The sequence below is a fragment of the Globicephala melas genome, chromosome 4 (assembly GCF_963455315.2).
Source record: "Globicephala melas chromosome 4, mGloMel1.2, whole genome shotgun sequence".
Classification (NCBI taxonomy): domain Eukaryota; kingdom Metazoa; phylum Chordata; class Mammalia; order Artiodactyla; family Delphinidae; genus Globicephala; species Globicephala melas.
In genome coordinates, this window is record NC_083317.1 from 67,358,658 (window position 1) to 67,381,306 (window position 22,649).

Here is a 22,649-nt window from a genome sequence, read left to right on the forward strand (position 1 = left end):
CTACTTGGAAGAACAATTTTACAAAGCCTCATAAAGTTGAAGGTGAACATATCCTAGGATCTTGTGATTTCCCCTCTAGGTCTCCACTCTATAGATACTCTCAACTCTTGTGAACACAGATACATGTGCATGGGTGTTCACTGCAAAGCAATTTGTGCGAAACTTGGAAACAACTTTCTACTGGAGGGAAATAATAAGATAGGGCTTATCAATGGAATGAGATAATATGCCACTGTTAAAATGAATTAACTAGATCTATACCATGGATGAACATTACAAATATAATGTTATATGAATAAAGAAGTTGCAAGATACTGTTTTGTCAAATGTTAAGGCACAAAATAATATCGTGTAGTATTACAGAAGATTCATATATATGTAGAACAAAGTATAAAAACATTCAGCGGAATGGGATTCACCAACATTAGAGTGTTGTTACTCCTGAGAGAGGGGGAGGAGAGAAATGGGTTGGAAGGGACTGTAGCTGAATCTGCAATATTTTATATTTTTTTAAATATTTGAAACAAATATGCTAAAAAGGTAAAATCAGTTAAATTTAGGTAGTATAAGTGTGAGATTATATTATTTTGTGTGCTTTTCTGTATCTTTGGTATCTTAGGTATTTAAAAAATACTTTCAAGACAAAAAAAGAGAGTGAGCACTGGGTGTAGAATCAGACCAAGTGTGTTTGTGTCATGACATTTCCACTGGCTTTCAGTGTGACTTTATGTAAGTCACTTTGGGCCTAGAAGTTTTTATCTATCAAATGGGAAACTGCATGAGATAACCTCCTTGGTCCCTCCCAGCTCTGGCATTCTACAGTTCAAAGGTGAGAAGAACCCAGATTAGGAAGATGTTAGGGTCCCTTAGCTGGACAGAGGAATACAGAACCAATGCATCTCTAAGGGTGACCTCCCTGAGAGAAGGGTCCTGTTGGGTTCTGCCCATTCTGAGCAAAGGGGTAGACCCCATGTTCTGCCAAAGCATGAGACTCATGTACTTTAATCGCATTTGTCATTGAAAGGCCTAAGAATCTGGTTCTCTCAATATTTTATTATAAGGAGAGAAACCAGAGACGAACTGGGGTTGTGGGGGGGGGGGGCTGGGGGGATGGGGCTGCATTCCTGAGGCTGGAGCCATAGAGAAGAGGTCCATGTCCTCAGGTCATAGCAACAAAGGCAGAAAGCCTGGAGTTTTGCTACCACCAGAGGGATTTTTTTTTCCTCTCTAGTGTTTCTTCCTCTTGTGTCAAGGCCCAGTTTGCTATTCAGACTCAGAGCTCCTCTAAGATGATGAGCTCATTCCATGCACATCTCGGTAAAGCTCAATGAGGGTCAGAATATCCAGTTCTTTCCAGCCCACTTCAGAGAATCTGGTTCAATTAGTCTATGGGGAGGCCCAGGAAGGAGTATTTTTTTTTCAAGTTCCCAGGTGGTTCTAATGTGCAGGCAGAGTTGAGAAGCTAGTTGAAGGGTGAGCTGGATAAAAGAATGCCCCACATATTTGTTACCAAACAGGGTATTCCCTAGCGCAGTCCCTAAATGAAACGCTTTCCAACACATCTCCTACGTCAGCTTCTCTTTAGTAACTTTGCTTTGCCACCACCTTGAGTGACACAATAGGAGAGTTTCTACTCCAAAGACTATGATCCTGAGATGTGTAATTTTCCCTTTTGGCTTCTCCATCAGGGCAGCACAATATGGTACCTTCAGATGGCAGTGAATCTCAGGTCATTACCACCAAGTAATAGCTGTATAACTCTGAACAGTTATAACACAGTAGTAACACACACTCTCTAAGCCTGTTTATTTGTAGCACAAGGGAGTTAAACTAGATCAGTGGTTTTTAAACTGTTCTGAGAAACTGTTCTGTGGAATATCTAAGGGGTTGCCTCTGCCAGAGAGGCTGGTTTGAAAAATGACTGGATCAAATGATCCAGAAGGTCTTTTCCAGAACCAACATTCAACAATTCCAAATTCTATAGGAATAGATTTATGCTACCACCAAAGGCTACTGTAACCCATATGCTTTGAGGCCTGCTGAAGATCACATTTACCAACCCTGGTCTAGAGCAGGTATTATAAACTGGCTAGTTGAAAGCCAAATTCAGCACAAAGACCTGTTCTGTCTTTGCCTGAAGAGTATTCTTTTCTTTCCTTGGTATCTTTTTAAAATTTTCCTAATTTGAAGTATAAAACAATGCTGAAATCTGCACAAGTAAGAGGTGTATGGCTCATTGAACCATCACACTGTAAACACACCTTTGCAACCACCACTCTGGGCAAGTTACAGAACAGTTAACAGCATTTCAGAAGCTCCGCCTCATTACCCCTCGAAGTCATTCCCTCCTTTCTCCTCTTCAAAGGTAACCACCATCTTGATTTCTTACATTGTAGATTGGTTTTGCTTCTTTTAACATTTATATAAAGGAAATAATGTAGCACAGTTTTTGGAGTTTGTCTCTTCTGCTCAATATTAGTGAGCAAAAGAATTAGTGAGATTCATCTATGGTTTCACATGTACCTGTAGTTTATGAATCTGTAGTTTACTAATTTTCATCTCTGAATAGCTTCCCATTGTTAGAATATACCACAATTTATTTATGCATTCTATTGTTGATAGACATTTGATTTGTTTCTACAATTTGGCTATTATGAATAATGATGCTATAAACATACTTGTAAATGTTTGGGGGGCCATACACCCACCCTTTTTTGCTTCTATAATTCAGGGTCAAATTATTTGGTCATAGGGTATGTGTGGTGATTTTAATATACGTCCATAAAGTCTTTGACCTTCCTGTCTCCGAAAGGGGGAGCCTAAATCCATGACCCTCAAGTGTAGGCCGGACTTAGTGACTCACTTCTAATGAATAAAATAACAGAAGTGATACCGTGTTACCTCCGAGACTAGGTCATAAAAGACATTACAGTTTTTTCCTTGTCTCCTCTGGGGGAAAAGCAGTTGCAATATTATGAGGATACTTAGCTAGTCCTATGGAGAGGCCCACACACTGAGGAAGTAAGGCCTCCTTCCAGTGGCCATGTGAGTGAGCTATCCTGGAAGGAAATTGTCTAGCTGCAGTGAAGTCTTCCAAAGAACTGACATCTTGACTAAACTCGTGAGAGACCCTGAGCCAAAAACCCTACAGCTAAACTACTTTCAAATACCTGACCCACAGAAAGAGTAAGAGAAAATATATTTATTATTTTAAGTCACTGAAACAATATTTCTATTATGCAGCAATAAATTACGAGCAGAGGAAGCTTATGTTCAACCTTAGTAGAAAATGCCAAAGATTTTTTCCAAATTTACCCACACACCACCAGTGTATGAAAGTTTTAATTGTTCCACATCCTTGGCAATACTTGGAACTGACAGTCTTTTCGTGTATAGCTCTATGGGTAGGGGTGTAATGGTATTGCATTGTGGTTTAATTTGCATTTCCCTAATGACTAATGAAGTTGATTAGATGACTAGTAAACTTTCATATGTTTATTGGCCTTTTGGACTTTTGGATATCTTATTTTTGGCTTTGGTGGAATCTTTTGCTTATTTTTCTATTAATTTCTTGATTTTTAGGAGTTTCTTATGTGTCTTGGATATGGTCCTTTCCGTGGTTAAAAATATCTTCTCCTAATTTGTAGGACTTGCTTTCTTGCTCTCTTAATGATATTGTTTAATGAACAAACATTTTTTATTTATTTAATAATTTATTATTTATAAATTTTAAAATATTTTCCTTTAATGTCCTTAATATTTTAGTATTTTATTTAAGAAATACTTGCCTTCCCTAGGGTAATGAAGATATTCTCCTCTATTGTCTCCTAGAAGGATTATATTTTGGTTTTTACATTTAGGGCTATAACCCACATAGAATTAAGTTGTGAAATACGGGGTGGGTTAAGTTTCTTTTTCTCATATGGATCCAATTGACCAAGCCCAGTTATTGAAAATTAATTTCTTTATCCACTGCTCAGCAGTGTTAGCTCTTCCAAAAGCCAAGTGTTGATACATGTGTCTCTCTGATTCTGGATTCTCTATTCTCTTCCATTGGTCTATTTATTTGCCTACCTTTGTATCTATACCACACTCTTTTAATTAGAGCTTTATAACAAGTCCTGATATCAGCTAGAGCAAGTCCTTCTACCTCATTTTTTCCTTAAGATTGACTTGACTATTCTTAGCTCTTTGCATTGACACACACATTTTGGAATCAGTGTGATAATTTCCAGAAAAATCTGCTAGGATCTTAATTGGGATTGCCTTACATCAGTAGGTCAATTTGGGGGAGTTAACATTTTTATATTTTGAGCCCTCCAATATCTCTATTTATTTTTATATTTTTCAATTTCTCTTAATAAATTTTAAGGGGTTTTTTTTTGGTAGAAATGCCACACATCTTCATGAGGTTTATTTCTATTGATATTGTTTGATGGCAAATTGTATCCTTAAAAAAATTTTATTTTCTATTATTTGCAGTTGGTATATAGACACTAAGTTGATTTTGTATACTAACCTTGTATTCAGCAGACTTGTGCGTCTGGTCATTTTTGTTGAGCCCCAGAAATTGTACATGAATAATTATAGAGGTTAATTCTAGTTTCACCCCAGAAGATGTAGAAAGCTATAAGGACAGTTGTTCCCACCCTAACAACGAGAAAATGCTGGACAAACTGCAAACCAATGAAGAACTCTTAAAAGAATTTCTATGACAGGGCAAAAATATAACCCAAAATTTAGGGAGAGACAAGCTCCTATACGGAAAAACAGGATGCGAGCATTTGATTACCTGGGGCAGATGCCTCCAAATGCCACATGTCAGTAACAAGAATCAGCTGGAAAATTGTAACAATTAATTGTAAAGACTGAGTGTAGGTTAGTGTGATACAGTGAAGCCCCTGGCTTGCATCGTTTTTCTGTGAGAACATCATCAGGAGCTCACAAGGAAAACTGGAGAAAATCCTGAGGAAATTTTCTTCACAGGGATGGGTAGATGAGATTAGAAACTGCTGCAGAAACTCTGCCCAAACCCATCTATCCTGTCTCCCTTATGGAACAAAAGGCTTAATCTGCAGGGATAATGAAAACAAAAACTATATCCTTAGGGCACTTGTAGAAGCCCATTGCCACTGGGGGACAAAAGCAGGAAAGCCATGTTCATCCCTGGGAAAAAGTCAGGAATAGGTTCTAGCCCAGCGCTTGATTTGGAGGAGGGACAGGAACATTTAGTGAAGGCCCACAGGAAGCAGGTTCACAATGTCTGACTAAAACTGAAACAATTAGAAAATCAGAGAACTCTGCCTTCCCCATGCCCCTCCTCCATAACCACTCTGATAAGCATCAAGTAAGATAAGAATGGAATACAGCTAGGAGAGCTGCAAAAGACAGCTTCTTTCTGGGGAGCAGTTCAAAGGGAAGACTCAAAGCAGAAAGAGATGAAGCCAGGTGTAGAGCAGACATCTGGAGAAACACCCTAGTAAATAGCCCACACAAGTTATCATTAGAGAAATTTGAAGCCTATGGTACACTGAGGTTAACCATACCAACAACAAACTTCAAACCCAACTCAACTCCAGACAAACTTAACACAAATCCCCACATTGCTAAGGACCTAGCAGAAGGAAGGCATGTTTATCTCTAAGCACAAAACATATTTACCTCAGCATCTATTATTTTATATAACACATATGATTTTGAACAAAAATTTATGAGGCTGTCTTACTTGACTCAAGCTGTCATAACAAAATCCCATAGACTGGGTGGCTTAAGCAGAAATTTATCTCTCACAGTTCTGGAGGTTGGAAGTCCAAGATCAGGGTGCCAGCATGGTTGGACTCTGATGATGAAAACAAGCAGGACCCTTCCCAGGGACATGCTCCACCCCTGTGTTCCCCATCTCTTCTTCATAAAATTGCTTTAGCTTCCTAGGCCTTCCCTGAGTTCCAAAGAGCAAATTTAATCAGAGAAGTGAAAAAGGTGAAAAAACAAAGAAACACAATCAAGCAAAACAAAATAATAATAGTTTAGCCATAAAACAAAGTCAAGAAAGTCAAGTCTTTAGTTCCTCCTCAAGAGCTGTAGATAACATCCTGAGCCACATCCTTAAGTTGTTTTGCAGATACTAAAAACCCCACCAGGTGGAAAAAAGTTAACTGCATGGGGACCACCAGCAAGTAAACCCCAGACTGTTTGGAACCAGAATGTTGATGATCGAGATCCCCGAAACACCACTCTATTACCTCATCATCAACCAATCAAAAAACTGTGCATAGATTGTGCACACCCTCTCTCACACTGTGTTTAAAAACCCTTCCCTGAAAGTCATTGGAGAGTTCAGGTATTCTAAACATGAGCTGCCTATTCTCCTTGTTTGGCACCCTACAATAAATGCTATACTTTCCTGCACCACAACCCAGTGTCAATGGACTGGCTTTGCTGTGCATTGGGCAAGCAGACCCAAGTTTGGTTTGGTACCAGTGAGAGCTCTCTTCCTGACTTTCAGATGGCTGCCTTCTCTCTGTGTCCTCATATGGTAAGAGAGAGAAAGAGAGTGAGCATGCAAGCTCTCTGGTGTCTCTTTGTATATGGGCACTAATCCCATCAGGAGGGTCCCACATCTAATTACCTCCCAAAGACTTCATCTCCAAATACTATCACATTGGATGTTAGGGCCTCAACATACAAATCTGTATAGCAGAGGCATACAAAAAGGCAAGAAAAATAAAAATCTGAAGAGACAAAGCAATCATCAGAACCAAACACAAATATGATACAGATGTTGGCACTATCTTATAGGAGATTTAAAGTAATTATAATTAATATGTTAAAGGATCTAATGGAAAAGGTATTTTGAAGATAATTTTAGCAGAGAAATGTAAACTATAAGAAAGAATCAATTTAAAAATTCAGTAACAGAGAAGAAAAATGCCTTAAACAGGCCCATCAATAGACCACATAGCAAAAGAAAGAATCATGGAACTTGAAAGTAGGTCAATAAAAATTATATAAACGGATAAGACGAAAAATAGGATGGGGGAATAAAAAACAGAACAGAGCAACCAAGAGCTGAAGGAAAATACCAAATGGTATAATATACATGTAATTGGAATCCCAGAGGACTAAAGAAAAAGAATATCTGTAGGAGATATCTGGAGAATATCTGGAGAAATAATGGCCAAAATTTTTCTAAAATTAATGCCATACCTCAAACCACAGACCTAAGAAGCTCAGAGAACACCATGAAGGATAAATATCAAAATCAAACCAAACCAAAAAACAAAAAAAACACACAAAAAACCAAAACCCACTAATATTTGTATTTGCTAGACTACCCTAACAAAATGCCACAGACTGGTTGACTTAAGCAACAGAAATTTATTTCTCACAGTTCTGAAGTGTGCAAGTTCAAGATCAAGTTATGGCAGGACTGATTTCCTCTGAGGCATCTCCTTGTGGCTTGCAGATGGCCATCCTCTTTCTGTCTCTTCACGTGGTCATCCCTTTGTCCATGACTATCATCCATGGTGTCTCTTTTTGGGTCCAAACTTTCCCTTCTTATAAGGATATCAGTCAGATTGGATTAGGAACCATCTTAACAGCCATTTTAAACTTAATCACCCCCTTAAAGACCATATCTTCAAATACAGTCACATCCATGGTAATTGGGGTTAGGACTTCAACATATAAATTTGAGGGGGGGACACAATTCAGTCCACACCAATATTCAAAGTGCTGAAAACCAAAAGCAAAGAGAAAATCTTAAAAATAGGAAAAAAAAAAAAAGTACCTGCAGAAGAACAAGGATAAGAATTACAGCAGACTGTAATTCTTTTTCTCCCCCTGCAAGTAGGAAGAAACCATGCAAGTAAGAAGACAATGGAGTGACATATTTAAAGTGCTGAAAGTAAAAAAACCCCTGTCAACTCCAATTCTTTGCTCAGCAAAAATATTCTTCAGAAATGATGGAGAAATACTTTTTCAGATAAATGTTGATAAAATTCATTGCCAGTATGCATACTCCCCAAGAAATGTAAAAAAACACAAAAAGCAGAAAACAAGCAAACAGAAAACCCTTTAGGTGAAGGAATATGTGTTGGTCAGAAATTAACAGGCATACCTCAGAGATACCACTGGTTTGTTTCCAAACCACCTTAACAAAGTGAGTCACACAAATTTTCTGGTTTCCCAGTGCATATAAAAGTTATGCTTCCACTATATTGTAGTCTATTAAGTGTGCAATAGCATTATGTTTTAAAAAACAATGAACATACCTTAATTTAAAAATGCTTTATTGCTGAAAAATGCTAACCATTATCTGACAAGTCTGGATTGCTGCAAACCTTCATTTTATAAAATATGCAGTATCTGCAAAGTGTAATAAACCAAAGCACAATAAAATGAGGGATGGCTGTATATACAAAAAATTTAATGAAATAATAGAATAAACAAAATGGAATACATGAAAGAAAATAAAATCTTTTTTTCTTAGAATTAAATGTGCTAAAAAAATAACTGATCATATAAAGCAAAAAATGACAATGGAGTGTGTTTAAAACATGAGTAAAAGTAAAATAGATGATAAAAATAGCACAATTTTAAAATTTACTGATAAGTTCTTAAAACACCTAGTTAGAAAAGAACTTCTTTTCTTTCTTAACTTAGACATTTATTGTTATAAACTTCCCTCTTAGAAATGCATTTGCTTCATACCATAAGTTTTGGTAATTTGTGTTTTCATTTTTGTCTGTTCAAAGTTTCTTTTTGACTCCTTTGTTTTATTTCTTCTTTGACCCATTGGTCACTACCGATTTTAGTAATTTTAGTCTTTTTTCTTAATCCACCTAGCTGAAGGTTTCTCAATTTTTTTGATCTTTTAAAAAGTACCAAATTTGATTTTATTGATTTCTCTATTTTTTTCTATTTCATTTATTTCTGTTGTATTCTTTATTATTTCCTTCCTTCTGCTATTTTTGGGATTAGTTTGTTCTTTTTCTAGTTTCTTAAGATGTAAAGTTTCTAGTTCCCTACATTGTTGATTTGAGATCCTTGTTTTTTTTTTTTTTTTTAACATCTTTATTGGGGTATAATTGCTTTACAATGGTGTGTTAGTCTCCGCTTTACAACAAAGATCCTTGTTTTCTGACATCAGTGTTTATAGCTATAAATATCAATCTTAGTCCTAGTTTTCACTGTGTCCCATAAGTTTTCGTGTTTTGTTTTTGTTTTCATTCATCTCTAAGTATTTTCTAATATCCCTTGTGATTTCCCCTTTGATCCTGCAGTTGCTTAAAAATATGTTGTTTAATTTCCACAAATTTGTGAATTTTCCAGTTTGGGTTCTGTTATTGATTTCTAACTTCATCCCATTGTGGTCTGAGAAGATATTTTGCATGACATCTTTAAAATCTATTGAAAGTTAATTTGAGGGCTAACATATAGTCTACCCTGGAAAATATCTTAAGTGTACTTGAGAAGATGTATGCTGTTGTTGTTGGGTAAAGTGTTCTATGTATGTCTGTTGGATCTAGTCAGTCTACTGTGTCCTCTGTTTCCTTACTTACCTTCTATTTGGTTGTTCTATCCATTATGGAGAGTGGTCTAATGAAGTCTCCAACTATCAATACTTCCTGAAAAGGAGAGACTTACTTTTGTCATTTTGCTATTTGTTTTCTACCTTCCTTATAGACTTTTTTGTCCCTCTTTTCCTACATTATCATCTTCCTTTGTGTTTAGTTGAATTTTTTGCAGTGAAATGTTTAAATTTCTTTCTTATATCTTTTTACACATATTCTATATCTATTTTCTTTGTGGTTACCATGGAGATTACAATTAAACATACTAAAGCTGTAGCATTTTAATCTGAATTATACTTGCTTAACTTTAATAATAAACAAAAACTCTGCTCCTTTACAACTCTGTCACCACCTCTTTCAGTTGCTGATATTACAAAATTACATCTTTATTCATTGTGTGCTCCAAAACATAAACTAATAAGTCTTTTAAATGCATTAATCTCTTAAATTATGTAGAAAACAAAATGTAGAGTTACAAATCAAAGTTACAATAATACTCGCTTTTAGAATTGCCAGTGTATTAACCTTTACTGAGATCTTTATTTCTTCATACAACTTTGAGTTACTCTCTAGTTTGCTTTCATTTCACCCTACAGGACTTTCTCTGCATTTCTTGCAGAGAAAATCTAGTAGTAAACAACTCTCTCAGCTTCTGTTTACCTGAGAATGACTTAATTTCTCCCTTACATTTGAAGGACAGGTTTTCCATATATAGGGTTGTTGATTGACAGGTTTTTCTTTTTTTTTTTTTTTTAGTACTTAGAATATATTGGCCCATGGCCTCCAAAGTTTCTGATAAGAAATGTGGTGCTAATCTTATTGAGAATCCCTTGTATATTACAAGTCCTTCTCAACCAATGCTCTGAAGATTCTTTGTATTTAGCTTTCCAGAAACTTCATCATAATATGTCTCAGCGTAGGTCTCTTTGAGTTCATCTTACTTGCAGTTTGTTGAGCTGCCTGGATGTTTATATTCATGTCTTTCATCAAATTTGTGAAGTGTTCTGCCCCTTTCTCCTTCTTTTCTCCTTCTGGGACTCTCACAATGAATATGTTGATTGATTTCATGGTGTCCAATGGGTACCTTAGGCTCTGATAATTTTTCTTCATCTTTTTTCCTGTTTCTCAGTCTTGACAATTTCTTTTGTCTTATCTTCACGTTCACTGATTCTTCCTTCTGCCTACTGAAATTTTCCTTTGACTCCTTCCAGTGAATTTTAAAATTTCAGTTATTGTACTTTTTAGCTCTACAATTTTTTTGGTTTCTTTTCAGGTTTCCTATCTCTTTTATTGATACTTCCATATTGTTCATACATCATTTCATTGACTTTCTCCACATCTTCCTTTAGTTCTTTGAGCATCTTTAAGATAGTTGTTTTAAAGTAGATGTGCCATCAAGTCTTTATCAAGATCAGTTTCTGTTGATTTATTTTTTCCTTTTAATGGAAAATTCTAAGAGGAAGTTTATATTTTCCTTTATATACATTGTGATATGATTTTTTTGTTGAAAGCTGGACATTTGAATCTACTGTGGTAACTCTGGACATCAGATTAGCCACCTTTCCCACTGTTTGCTTTTTGTTCTTCTTTTTGTTTTTTTAAATCATTGTAGGCTGTCTCTGTGCCAAGGATCACACTGAGGTATAAACTTAAGGTCCTTTCAGGTCTTTGTTGAGTCTTTGTCTTTCCCACTTTCTAATTTTCCCCATATATGCAGTTGCTTTTGAATTTCCTAGTCTTTAATGTCTGGCTCCAAAGAGTGGAAAAAGAGAAAAAGGAAGGAAGAGGAAGGGCACCAGTCCTTTCAATCCACTGTAAGTCACTTCAGCTGGCGGCTGGGGAGGTGCAACAAAAACGGCTTCTCATCTCTTTGTCTGCACTTCTGTACCTGAAGCAGCAATCAGGGATCAGGACATACATCCCAGATATTTGGAGTACAGGGTCTTGTTTTGCCCACCTTGATACATGCAAGCTGTGTGCAAGATGCTCCAGGAACTTGTACACAATTGCCTGCAGTGGAACTGGGAGTGGCAGATGCATAGCCGCTCCCCTGTGCCACGAGCTGAAATTGATTGAAATTAACCACAATTTACAGTCCAAGCCTTCCCTTGGAAATTGAAAGCCTTCAATAGACTACAGAGTTCCAAAATAGTTACATCAGACAGATTCTGCCAGTGCAATTGTCTAGGCAGTTAGAGAGATTCCTGGTGCTTCTTGCTCTGCCATCTTCCCAGAATCCTATCACCTGTTATTTTCAAACTTCATTAAAAATAATATAGGTAATCTATTTCTAATAATTTTTCTTAACATTCTGATCTTCTAAACTAATTTACAACAATTTTTTTTAGTGTTATCTCTGTATGTTTTACTGGCTTTTAAGCTTACCAAAGTTTTATTTCTTTCTTTAATCATAGCTTTTCCATTCTTAGGCTTTCAATTTTAATTCATTTCTAATTATTTGGGAACACACATATTTAAGTAATTTATTTTGGAAGGTTATCTTAGTGGTGGTATTTTTGTTGTTGTTGTTTTTGTCTGCTTGGTAATATATTTCTACTGACTTCACACTTAACTGGCATCTTATCTGGGCAGAGAATGCTACCTCAAAACACTATGGATATTGTTCTGTAGTTTTCTGACATTTAGGGTTGATTAAGATGCCAAGCTGGTTTAACTTTCTCTGCAGTCATCCTACTTTAATTTTTTTTCTCTTTTTTTTAGTTTTCTTTGTCTTTGGAATTTAAAATGCTCATAATGATTTCTCTGGATGAAAATCCATTTTCTTAAAAACATTTTTTTGACCATCTGAACCCTTTGAGTTCCTTAATTGTGCCTTTTTTAGTTCATACGTGGAAATTTCTTTTCTTCTGGTAATAGATTCCACTTGATGAATTTTATGTTTCTCTCTCAAGTACATCTTTTAATTTTAGGGTTCTGCTTTTTTTTTTCAGGTCTCTATTTCAGGAATCCTCTCTTTGACCAATCTAACTTTTGGCTATAGTAGAAATGACATAATAAAAGTGGTAGTTTTTGTTTGACCCCTTGGTTGTGCAGCTCTCATAGGAGGTCACCCCCTTGCCCTTGAAGTTCAGTGAAATCCTCCATCATCCTGGTGGTGGAAATCACAGGGGGAGGCTACCCACTTCCAATACACATCCATAATAAATCACACTTTTTATTGTCTTACCAAAATCTACAGAACGTTCTTTTATTCTATCTTACAGATGCAGAGTGTTGTGGGTTTCTTTTTTTCTCTTTTTATTATCTTATTTTCTAGGCTTTTTGAGGGAGTTTCAAGAGGGGGGATTTTTAGTCAGCTTCATCTTAATGCCATGTCTGGAACTCAAGCCACTGAATTATTATTTTTTAAATATATTTAGACCTAGATCAACAAATTCAAATGCAAGAAAAGGGTTAAATTTCTTCCACAAGTGTTGGCAAAATCTGTAGAAAAAAAGAGGAACAGCCTTTAATAAAGAAAGTTACAAAGTATACAGTCATTGAGGAGGAAAGCTTTCAGGGGTGTAGGAGGGGTTGCTCCTCCTCCCACTGCCAACTAGCACAGACAGACAGACAACAAACGAGGTCATGCCCAGACAGTTACCCCAACAGCAGAAACCAGTGAAGATGGGTCTCGGATGGTGAGTGATCATTCTTATTCTTGAAAGGCAGTTATGAGTTAAGTGACCTCAGTGTCAGGCTGAGATCGAGGATGGTACTGTTTTCTGTCCTTCCTGCCCAAGAATGCTAATTATGTATTAAGGATGTATTTATGCAGCAGGAATATCTGGGAGAAAGAGCAATCTATGCTATGGAAGATTAGCTAGAGTCTTGAAGCCATTCGCACCTTCTTGCTCCATCACTCTAAGATGATCCCATACCTCCAAGGCAAGAGAGCTTTTAAAAAATGTCTACCGAAGATATTTGACTACTAATTAAAGATGAGAATTATGGAAATGTCAAAATGTTTATTGGTTGTTGGGGGTTTTTTAAGTGATTTAATTTTGATTTTTGAAAATTTTTTTCAGATATTTAAATGTTACAGTTACTGATTTCAAGAATCAGGAAATTTTAAAATGTCTGTACAAGTATAACAAATGACAGGGAGTAAATTCAATGGACACCAAGGTCAGTTTGGCCTGGGGGTGGGGAATGAGATAGAGAAAGTAGAAGGAGAGAGGCTGAGGAAAAGGAAGAGGAATAAGAGGTGTAAAAAGCAAATGCAGAACCCAGATCATGAGTCACAAAGAGGCCATTATTTCAGTAATTCAGTTAGCTACAAGGTATTGAATATGCATGATATGCTGTGTAGTTTACTAGTGTGATTTCACTGAATTTTAATCTTCACAGTGACTCTCAGGCCGATGATATCATCATTGTGTTTTATGGATGAGATAACTGTGGCTTAAAGCAGCTAAATAATTAACTCAAGGTCACGCTGGTCATAAGGAGTAAAAATGTTTCTTTCCACTTTGTCCTGCACCACAAGGTTTCTCCATGTCCCGGCAGGCCCCCATGGCAGTGACTTACTGGAAGAAGTCACATCCACCCTTCTCTTGGATGGTGGCAGCTGGGGTCACTGGTTATTTCTTATTGTTCTTTGAAAATCTACGTAACCCTCGTCTATCCAGTGCTTACTGGTTTGGTAGACAGCTTTGCTGCTTTTATTTCAGAAGATTAGAATTTAATTTCCAAGTAAAGACTCCTTTTCCCTCCAGTGAAATTTTGAAATGTTACCCACGTATGAAGTGAGCAATTTCAGAATATATAATTTTGTGGAACCACAGAAGTGGTACCTTATGCTAACACTGCCTGCAGATGTCTATAGAACCACAGGCCACTGTCTATACTGTTCTTGTTAAGATTCTCTTTGTTTCACAGTGCCTGAAAATTGACCATGAACAGGAAATTTTAAAATATAAATGGCCAATACTATTTAGTCTTATCTGAAATAAAAGAAATGCAAATTAAAAGTGAAATGTCATTTTTCTTTTATCAACTTGGCAAATATTTTGTTTGAAAAGCAAGCAAGCAAGAATCCTATGTGTTTCTAAGGAGGGAGGAACATTTATACCCTTATTACCTGTTGATGATAATATAATCTTTCTAGACAATAATCTAGTGATACATACCAAAAGCAAAATGTATACGCCTTTTAACCAAGTAGTTCAACTTTTAGGAATTTATTGTAAGGGCGCAAGCATATTTTTCTTGCCATTGTTTCTCATAGGGAAAATCTTAGAAACAACTTAAATATCTAAACATAAGTAGTTGGTTAATTATGGAACATCCATGATGAAATACCATGCAATCATTAAAAACTCTATTGTAGAACAATTCTTAATGTATTTTGTATAAGACAAAAAACAGAATGTACACTGCTACTACTTTTATACATGATACCTCTATACATACAATGTTAGAAATACAGATGATTTTTATTTTCTACTTTGTGCTTTTGAACTTGGATCACATCTGCAGGCAGAAAAATAAAACTAGATATTTAAGAAAAAGTAACCAATAGCTGGCTTCTCTCAGAAAAGCAGTCAGCTACCTAGTGGTATGTGATCACTCATAATTTGTGGAGTTCCACTGTTAGGGCTTTGGCCCTTTATGTTTAACTTTTTTGTCTCTTAACTCCTTCTCAAAATATACTCACTCTACCCATAAATCACTAGATCCTGATAAGCCTATTTTCATAGAATATTCTATGTGGAAGAGACCAGAGTGCTCATTTCCTTATTTTACAAATGGATCTCATGGCTCTGGAGTGAGCTGCACGGTGAAAGGAAGAACAGTGCAGGGGTTAAGTGGCCACAGTTAGGAACCAAAGTGCTAGTGTTTCTGTCCCGGATTCTTTCACTTTCTAGCTGTGTGACCTTGGACAAATTGCTTAACAATTGAAATCCTTAGTGTTTTACTGTATAATTGGGATAATTGTGATAATTGTGAGATTTTAATGAGATAATCCATGTAAGGTACTTAGAACCTTGCCTCGATAAGTACTCAGTGATTATTATTATTGTTGTTGTTTATTACTATTACTGTTAGGATTAAGAAATAGAAGGGAGGTCATTTGTCCAAGATGATACAGCTACTTGATGTCAATGCTAGGATTAGAATCAGGAAAGTTTTTTCCCAGCAGAAGTGTTCAATCCCCTCTGAGCCTGTCAGGACAACCCTAGGCTGGGCTCCCAGGGGAGCTGACAGTGAAACAGGCAGAGCCCAAGGACAAGACCAGCCACTTCCAGGAAATGACTCTGATCACAGTGGGAAGCCAAATGCTGGAAAGGAGGATGAGGGTAGGGAAGCCAAGAGCCAAGTTAGATGCAAGGATGAAGCCAGGAGCAGAGAACTAGTACAGGAGAGAAAAGATGGCTCAGAGACCCTCCTGAGGGTTTTTAGACCACCAGCTGTGGGCTTCATGGGAAGTCAACATAATTTAAACACCCAAGGTCTGGGTAATTAAGTAGACAAATGGGGTGCATGGGGGAATTGCAGGTATAGCTGTGAGAAGATGCCTGGCAAGTAGTACTCATAGAGGATGAGGTGGACACTGGGAGGGGTTAGAACAAGGACACTCTCTCCCCCCTGCCCCAAGCCCAGGCATCCATTGTGATTATCCTAAAGTCACAGCCTACATTTGAAGAACCATAAACAAGCAAAAATACGATAAAATTTGCTTTAAAAATGCCTCGGGCAGCAGAGTGCAGAACTGAGTTAACAAGGAACTCATTTAGGAAACTATTAGGCTAATAGGACTATAGGAAACTAATTCAAGGAGGGGCGTTAAGGACATAGAACCAGGGCAGTTATGGTAGGGTGAGAGAGGAGAGGATGCATTTAGGAGATATTTACATACCAGAATTGATAGGATTTGGTTTTTGACAGATATGGAGCTTGGAAGGAGAGATTTAAGTGTACAGTGGCATCCTCACAAAATGGAGGATATAGCAAGTGGATTGGGTTTGGGCTAGGGGAAAGAGGACAGAAGTTGAATTCATTTTTTAACATGCTGAATTTGAGATCTCTTGGAGCAGCTAGATGGTGATGTCCAAGTAGACAAGTGGATATACAGGTGTGAAGCTCAAAAAAGAGGTATGGGCTGCAGAAAACATTAAGAGGCTTCAGCACAAGTATAGGTGATAGTTGAAATTCTCATTGTGGGTGAGATCACTAGGGAGAGGGGATGGTGAATTGAGAAGAAGCCAAGGATGGAAGCTGGAAAATTTTGACATTTAAGGAGGTAGATGAGGATAAAGAGTCCACAGTAGACACCAAGGAGGGACTAGAGAGAATGGGAACAGAGCAGGAGAAAAGTGATGTCATAGGAACCAGGGGAGGGGAGAGATGCAAGAAAGAGAAGGACAGCTGTACACCTGAAACTAACATAATATTATAAATCAACTGTACTTCAGTTTAAAAAAAGAGGAGGACATGTTCATGGAAAGACAAAGCATATTTACCAAATTTCTACACTGAGCACATGAGATACAGAAAAAGTTACTCTAGGGACTAAGGGTTAAGGGTTGGTTGTGTCCCCTCAAAATTTATATGTTTTAAGACTGTTGGTACAGAGTCTTAAATTGCTTTCCAGAAAGGTTATAGCCATTCACAATCCCACAATCAGTAGTATATGAAAATACCATTCTTCTTTTTTTTTTTTTTTTCTTTTTCTTTTTTTTGTGGTATGCAGGCCTCTCACTGTTGTGGCCTCTCCCGTTGCGGAGCACAGGCTCCAGACGCGCAGGCTCAGCGGCCATGGCGCACGGGCCCAGCCGCTCCGCGGCATGTGGGATCTTCCCGGACCGGGTCACGAACCCGTGTCCCCTGCATCGGCAGGTGGACTCTCAACCACTGCGCCACCAGGGAAGCCCACCATTCTTCTTAATGGTATCTCAGGATGTGACTATATTTAGAGATAGGGTCTTTACAGAGATAATCAAGCTAAAATGAAGTCATTAGGATGGGCCCTAATCCAAGATGACTGATATGCTTAAAAGTAAGAGGAAATTTGGACACAGAATCATGCATAGAGGGAAGACCATGTGAAGAGACTTGGAAAAGATGGCCATCTACAAGCCAAGAAGAGAGGCCTAGAACAGATCCTTCCCTTAAAACCCTCAGAAGGAGGGTTGTTTCAACCACAAAGTTTGTGGTACTTTGTTATCACAGCCCTAACAAACTAATACATTTGGTGGGTGTACATAATCCTTTGGTGAGGGTGCAAATAGCCAGAGAAAGAAACTGTGAATAAATATCTCAGAGAGGTTGGTGAGGAACCAATAAAGGATTAGGTCACCTAAGCTAAAAGGAGAAAAATATTTCAAAAAGTAGAGGGTAGTCACGGTGTCAAATTCTGCAGAAAGGTGAAGTAGGAAAATGACTGAAAATGTCAGTCCAGAGGTCCGTGGTGACCTTTGTGGAGCACACGCCCAGCTGAGTAGAGGGGGTAGATCTTAGAGAGCTGAGAACAGAGACAGCAGATAGATCACTCCCACAAAACATTAGGTGATGAAAGGGGACCTCTTCACTGAACCAAACTCACTTCTGCTGTCCATAAAGAGCCACACGGAGACACCCTAGAGTCAATCGGCCAGACCTGGCGTCTCCTGTGCTTTCTGCAGCTGTCATTTCACATGTTGGATTTGTGGTACTGACATAGATTCCATTCTCTTTTGTTAAGCCATAAGAAATGTGTTTTTCAAAGCTTCTCAGAGATGAACCCTATGATGAATCTGATGTTGTAAGGGGGATGTTGTAAGACTGTGGTGAACCTAATGATGTAAAGGAAAAAACAAGCCTGAGTGGAATTTGGGGGATTATTATAACTTAGGTCAATAAGCAGGAAAAAACATAGTAGAATTGGAATAGGGAAGTATTAAAGCATTGTCTTAGAAAGCTTGGAAGTCAAAGTGAGTTTAAAATTTGCCTTCTGTAGCCTCAGGATATTATTGGCCAAGCAATGCAAATGTCACACTTCTATATTATTGGGGATCAAATTAATCAGGTTTGACTCTACTAAAAGATCTAATAAAAATTTTTTAAATGAACATTTAGCAAAATAAATGAATTAGTCAATAGCAGCCAGGAAATAACCATGGGGTAAAACCTGAAATAAATAAGTACCCAAAAGATAAACCTAGATCATCACCTCCATCTTACAACTATTTTCAACCGAGTAAACAATAAATCTTTATCAAGAACCTGATAGTTTTAAGGCAGTATGGAGGATACAGAAGAAAAAGCAGACATACAATTTTTATAATCTAATTGCGAATGGAAAACAACAATTATGAAGTGACAAAAGCAATCCAATGCCGTTAATAATTAAGTGATTTAAAAATATACAAATAACAAAAAAATGTTCATTTTCAGTAGACATTGAAGAAACACCAATGAGGTGTTTTCACTTATCAGATTAAACAGTTAAACAAATAATCCAGTTACAAAATGGGCAAAAGACATAAAAACATTTCCCCAAAGAGGATATACAGATGATAAGTAAGCACATGAAAAGATGTTCAACATCATTATCCATTATGGGAATGAAAGTTAAAACCATAGTGAGCTATTATCGTACACTTATCAGAATGGCTAAAGTAAAAAATAATGGTAACACTAAATGCTGGCAGGTTGCAGAGAAACTGGATCACTCATACGTGGCTGCTAGGACTGTAAAATGGTGCAGCCACTCTGGAAAAGCGTTCGGCAGTTTCTTACAAAACTAAACATACATTTACCATATAACCCAGCAATTGCATTCTTGGGCATTTATCCCAGAGAAATGAAAACCTATGTTCACACAAAAAACAGTACATGAATACTCATACCAGCTTTATTCTTAATGGTCGAAAACTAAGGGGAAAAATGTCCTTCCTTGGGTGAATGATTAAACAAACTGTGCTACACATATACCATGAAATACTACTCAGCAATAAAAGGAAAGAACTACTGGTACACACAGAAACTTGAATGAATCTCCAGGGCTAAGTGAAAATGCCAATCCCAAAATGCTACTGTGTGATTCCATTTATATGACATTCTTGAGACAACAAAATCACGGAGATGAGAACAAGTTGGTGGTTGCCATAGTTAGGGGTGGTGGGGAAAGGAAGAGGTATGTGTGGCTACAAAGGGATAGCACCAGGGAGCCTTGTGGTGGTGGAACAGTTCTGTATCCTGATAATGGCAGTTGTTACATGAATCTACACGTGTGATAAAACTGCATAGAACTACACACACACACACAGAGGAGTGCACATAAAACATAAAACTGGTGAAATCTGAATAAACTCTGTGGATTAAACCAATGTCAGTTTCCTGATTTTGACATTGTACTAGTGTTATACAAGACATTACCATTGGGGGAAATTGGTTGAAAGGTACATAGGGCCTCCCTGTACACATTTTTTCAGCTTCCTTTGAATCTTTAATTATTTCAAAATAAACAGTTTAAAATGTAATTTTAAAAGACGAAATTTTCATCTTCACTAAGTATTAAGGAAATGCCAGTGTAAACACCAATGAGATATATTCATTTATCAAATTAATAATTTATATTTCATTAGGGGATGGGGGTATTAATGCTCAGAGTATACAGGAAGAATGGTTCTTTCATATACTACTGATTGTGGGATTGTGAATGGCTATAACTTTTCTGGAAAGCAATTTAAGACGCTGTATCAAGAGACTTAAAAATTCAGATACAAGCACACTTGGCCACTGCCTATTTCTCTATGTTCTAAGTAATTTTTTCAGTTCATTCAGCACCTTTGTTCCAGGCACTATGCCACACATTTGAAATATACCAAAGACGAGCAAATATGATTTCTGTCCTGAAAGAGCTCAGCTTAGTGGTAAATATATCAAATGTGGTGATATTTTTATGAGTGAAGTGTGTGGTGTTCCCCAGGAGCACAAAGGTGTCTGTTTTCTGTTTGTCTGTAGGTAGTATTGTGTCTTAGATAAGTGCCAGCATTTTGAGTCCATCGGGCTGGTGTCAAATAATAAGTAGTTAATAAGTAATTTTGTACTTATTAGTGATGTCACCTTGGGGAAGCTATCCAGCTCCCTGAACTTCAGTGCTTTCATCTGTAAAATGAGGCTACTGGTACTCACCAATGCTATGAGGGTTATAAGAATTTATAATGGATGTAGAGTCTTGTGAAAATGAAATATTTTAGGCTTCACATTCTTTTCTTTAAAATCTATTATTTCCTATCTTTTAAATGAAGTCTTAAATTTCTTTGGCTCTGCCTTTTCTGACTCAGTTCTAGCAAATGGATTTTTACCTGTAACTCAAAAGTTGCTATAATAGACCTCCTAATTATAGATAAGAGAAGGCCAGGCTCAATGCAAGTGAATAAGGTGAAAGCCAAACAAAAAAGCCACCTAAAATATATTTATATGAGGTAGGATGCCAAAAACATTAAAATGAAACCCTGTCCTGTGATTGGTAATCAAGTGAGTGTCTTCATGAAGTTGTCCTTGAAACCCCCTTTGTAGCCTTTTGGACCTCAAATATTTTAGTTCTGTTTATCTGCTTTTAATTTATAAAGACGTTTTTGCTCATTAGTCATCATGGGTAACATATTCAAATTTATACTTCTAATTCTAGAAGATACATAAACTATCATTTTTCTTTACCATAAAAATACACTTATTTATCTTGTTCTAATAATTTCACCTTTAGGGATCTATATAATTAGACAGTCAGGGATGTTAACAGATTTGTGCACAAAAATGTTTATTACACCATTATTTACTATAATGAAAAATAAGAATCAACCTAAATTTGTCATAGTAGGTGAATGGTTAAGTAAACTAAAAGTGAAGTTGATGATGACTTCTTGATGACAGAAAAAAACATAAGACTATGGAATTATAAAGAAAATAATGCAGAGAAACAAGATAGCAAGCAAATACGTCAAAATAGTCATAGTGATTACCTCTAGATTGGTGGGTTTTAGAAATAGGGATTTCATTGCTCTGCTAAGGAGGATGAAATCAAGGTAAAAAGTCATCTAGTAGCAGGGTACAGACTCTAAGTCAGAAGTGGCAAACATAGAACACCTTTGAGACCCTCAGATAACAGAAGTGAGTGATGGAACAAGACAGGTGAGAGCTGGGAGACAGAAGCTAAGGGGGTTGAAAGTGTGGACCCAGCAAGACACTTCCCTATGGAAACCAGATCCTAAGGCAGAGGCCACTTATCTTCTTCTCTTCTGACTGAGTTGGGAGTGTTCCCATGATCTTCCCCCGGGGGGTTGGAAGGAAGTGGATTGGGAGCGAGGGGAGAACTTGATTGAGAGCTCAGTGGAGAAGGTGGAAATTCAAGGAACATGGAGAATTTAGACAGTAGGGAGTAGAAAAGTTAATGTGCCCATTCAGTGGCTCACCCAAGACTTTATTTCCAAGAGAATTCCCTGGCTGGTTAAGTGTTCATGGTTGCCAGAAAATAAAAGTTAAAAAAAGGAAAACAGGCTCAAACCCAGGCTCTTTAATGCCTCCAGCTGAATTTTCACACATACAGGCAGCATGATCCCTTTAAACACTACTTAGTTATTGATATCAGGGGCTTATTCAGTTCTGGGGGGCCTTAGGAAAAACATCTGCTTAAAAGAACTTTGGGCAGGTTACTTAATTCTCTAAGCCTCAGTTTCTTCATCTGTTAGAAGGTTGAATAGTTTCAGTTTTTCAGAGGGTAAGGATTAAGTGAACTAATGGAGGAATATGAAATGCGGGGCTCCAAGAAGGAAGGAACAGTGATGGCTGTGATGAGCAGGGACAGGGCTAGGAACTTACATAGGTGTTGTCCCTGGATCCTTACGATGACCGTGTGAGCTTGGTATTATTTTCCCCATTGAAAAAAAATGAGGAAATTGAGGTTTAGAGAGGTTTAGTAAGTTACTCAACATCACAAAATTAGTAAGGGGCAGAGTAGAGACATGTACTCAAAAAAGTGCCAAACCACACCAAAAAAGTACGCTGATGCCTGACATTCTAATGATAGTCACATAGTATTATCAGTTAGAAATTAAACAGATTCAATTCTATATACCACTAAAACCT

General features: G+C 37.2%; 1 protein-coding gene across 4 annotated transcripts in view; it reads left to right on the plus strand.

The window, feature by feature from the left end:
* The first annotated feature begins 13,082 nt into the window (after nt 1-13,082).
* The window catches only part of CD86 (CD86 molecule), a 72,689-nt gene continuing 63,122 nt past the window's right edge, over nt 13,083-22,649 (plus strand). For all 4 annotated transcript variants that reach the window (XM_060298139.2, XM_030858100.3, XM_030858110.3 and 1 more), the window contains exon 1: nt 13,083-13,216. In XM_060298139.2, coding sequence (XP_060154122.1) covers nt 13,164-13,216 — 53 coding nt within the window. In that variant the 5' untranslated portion in view covers nt 13,083-13,163. The remainder of the gene's footprint in view (nt 13,217-22,649) is intronic.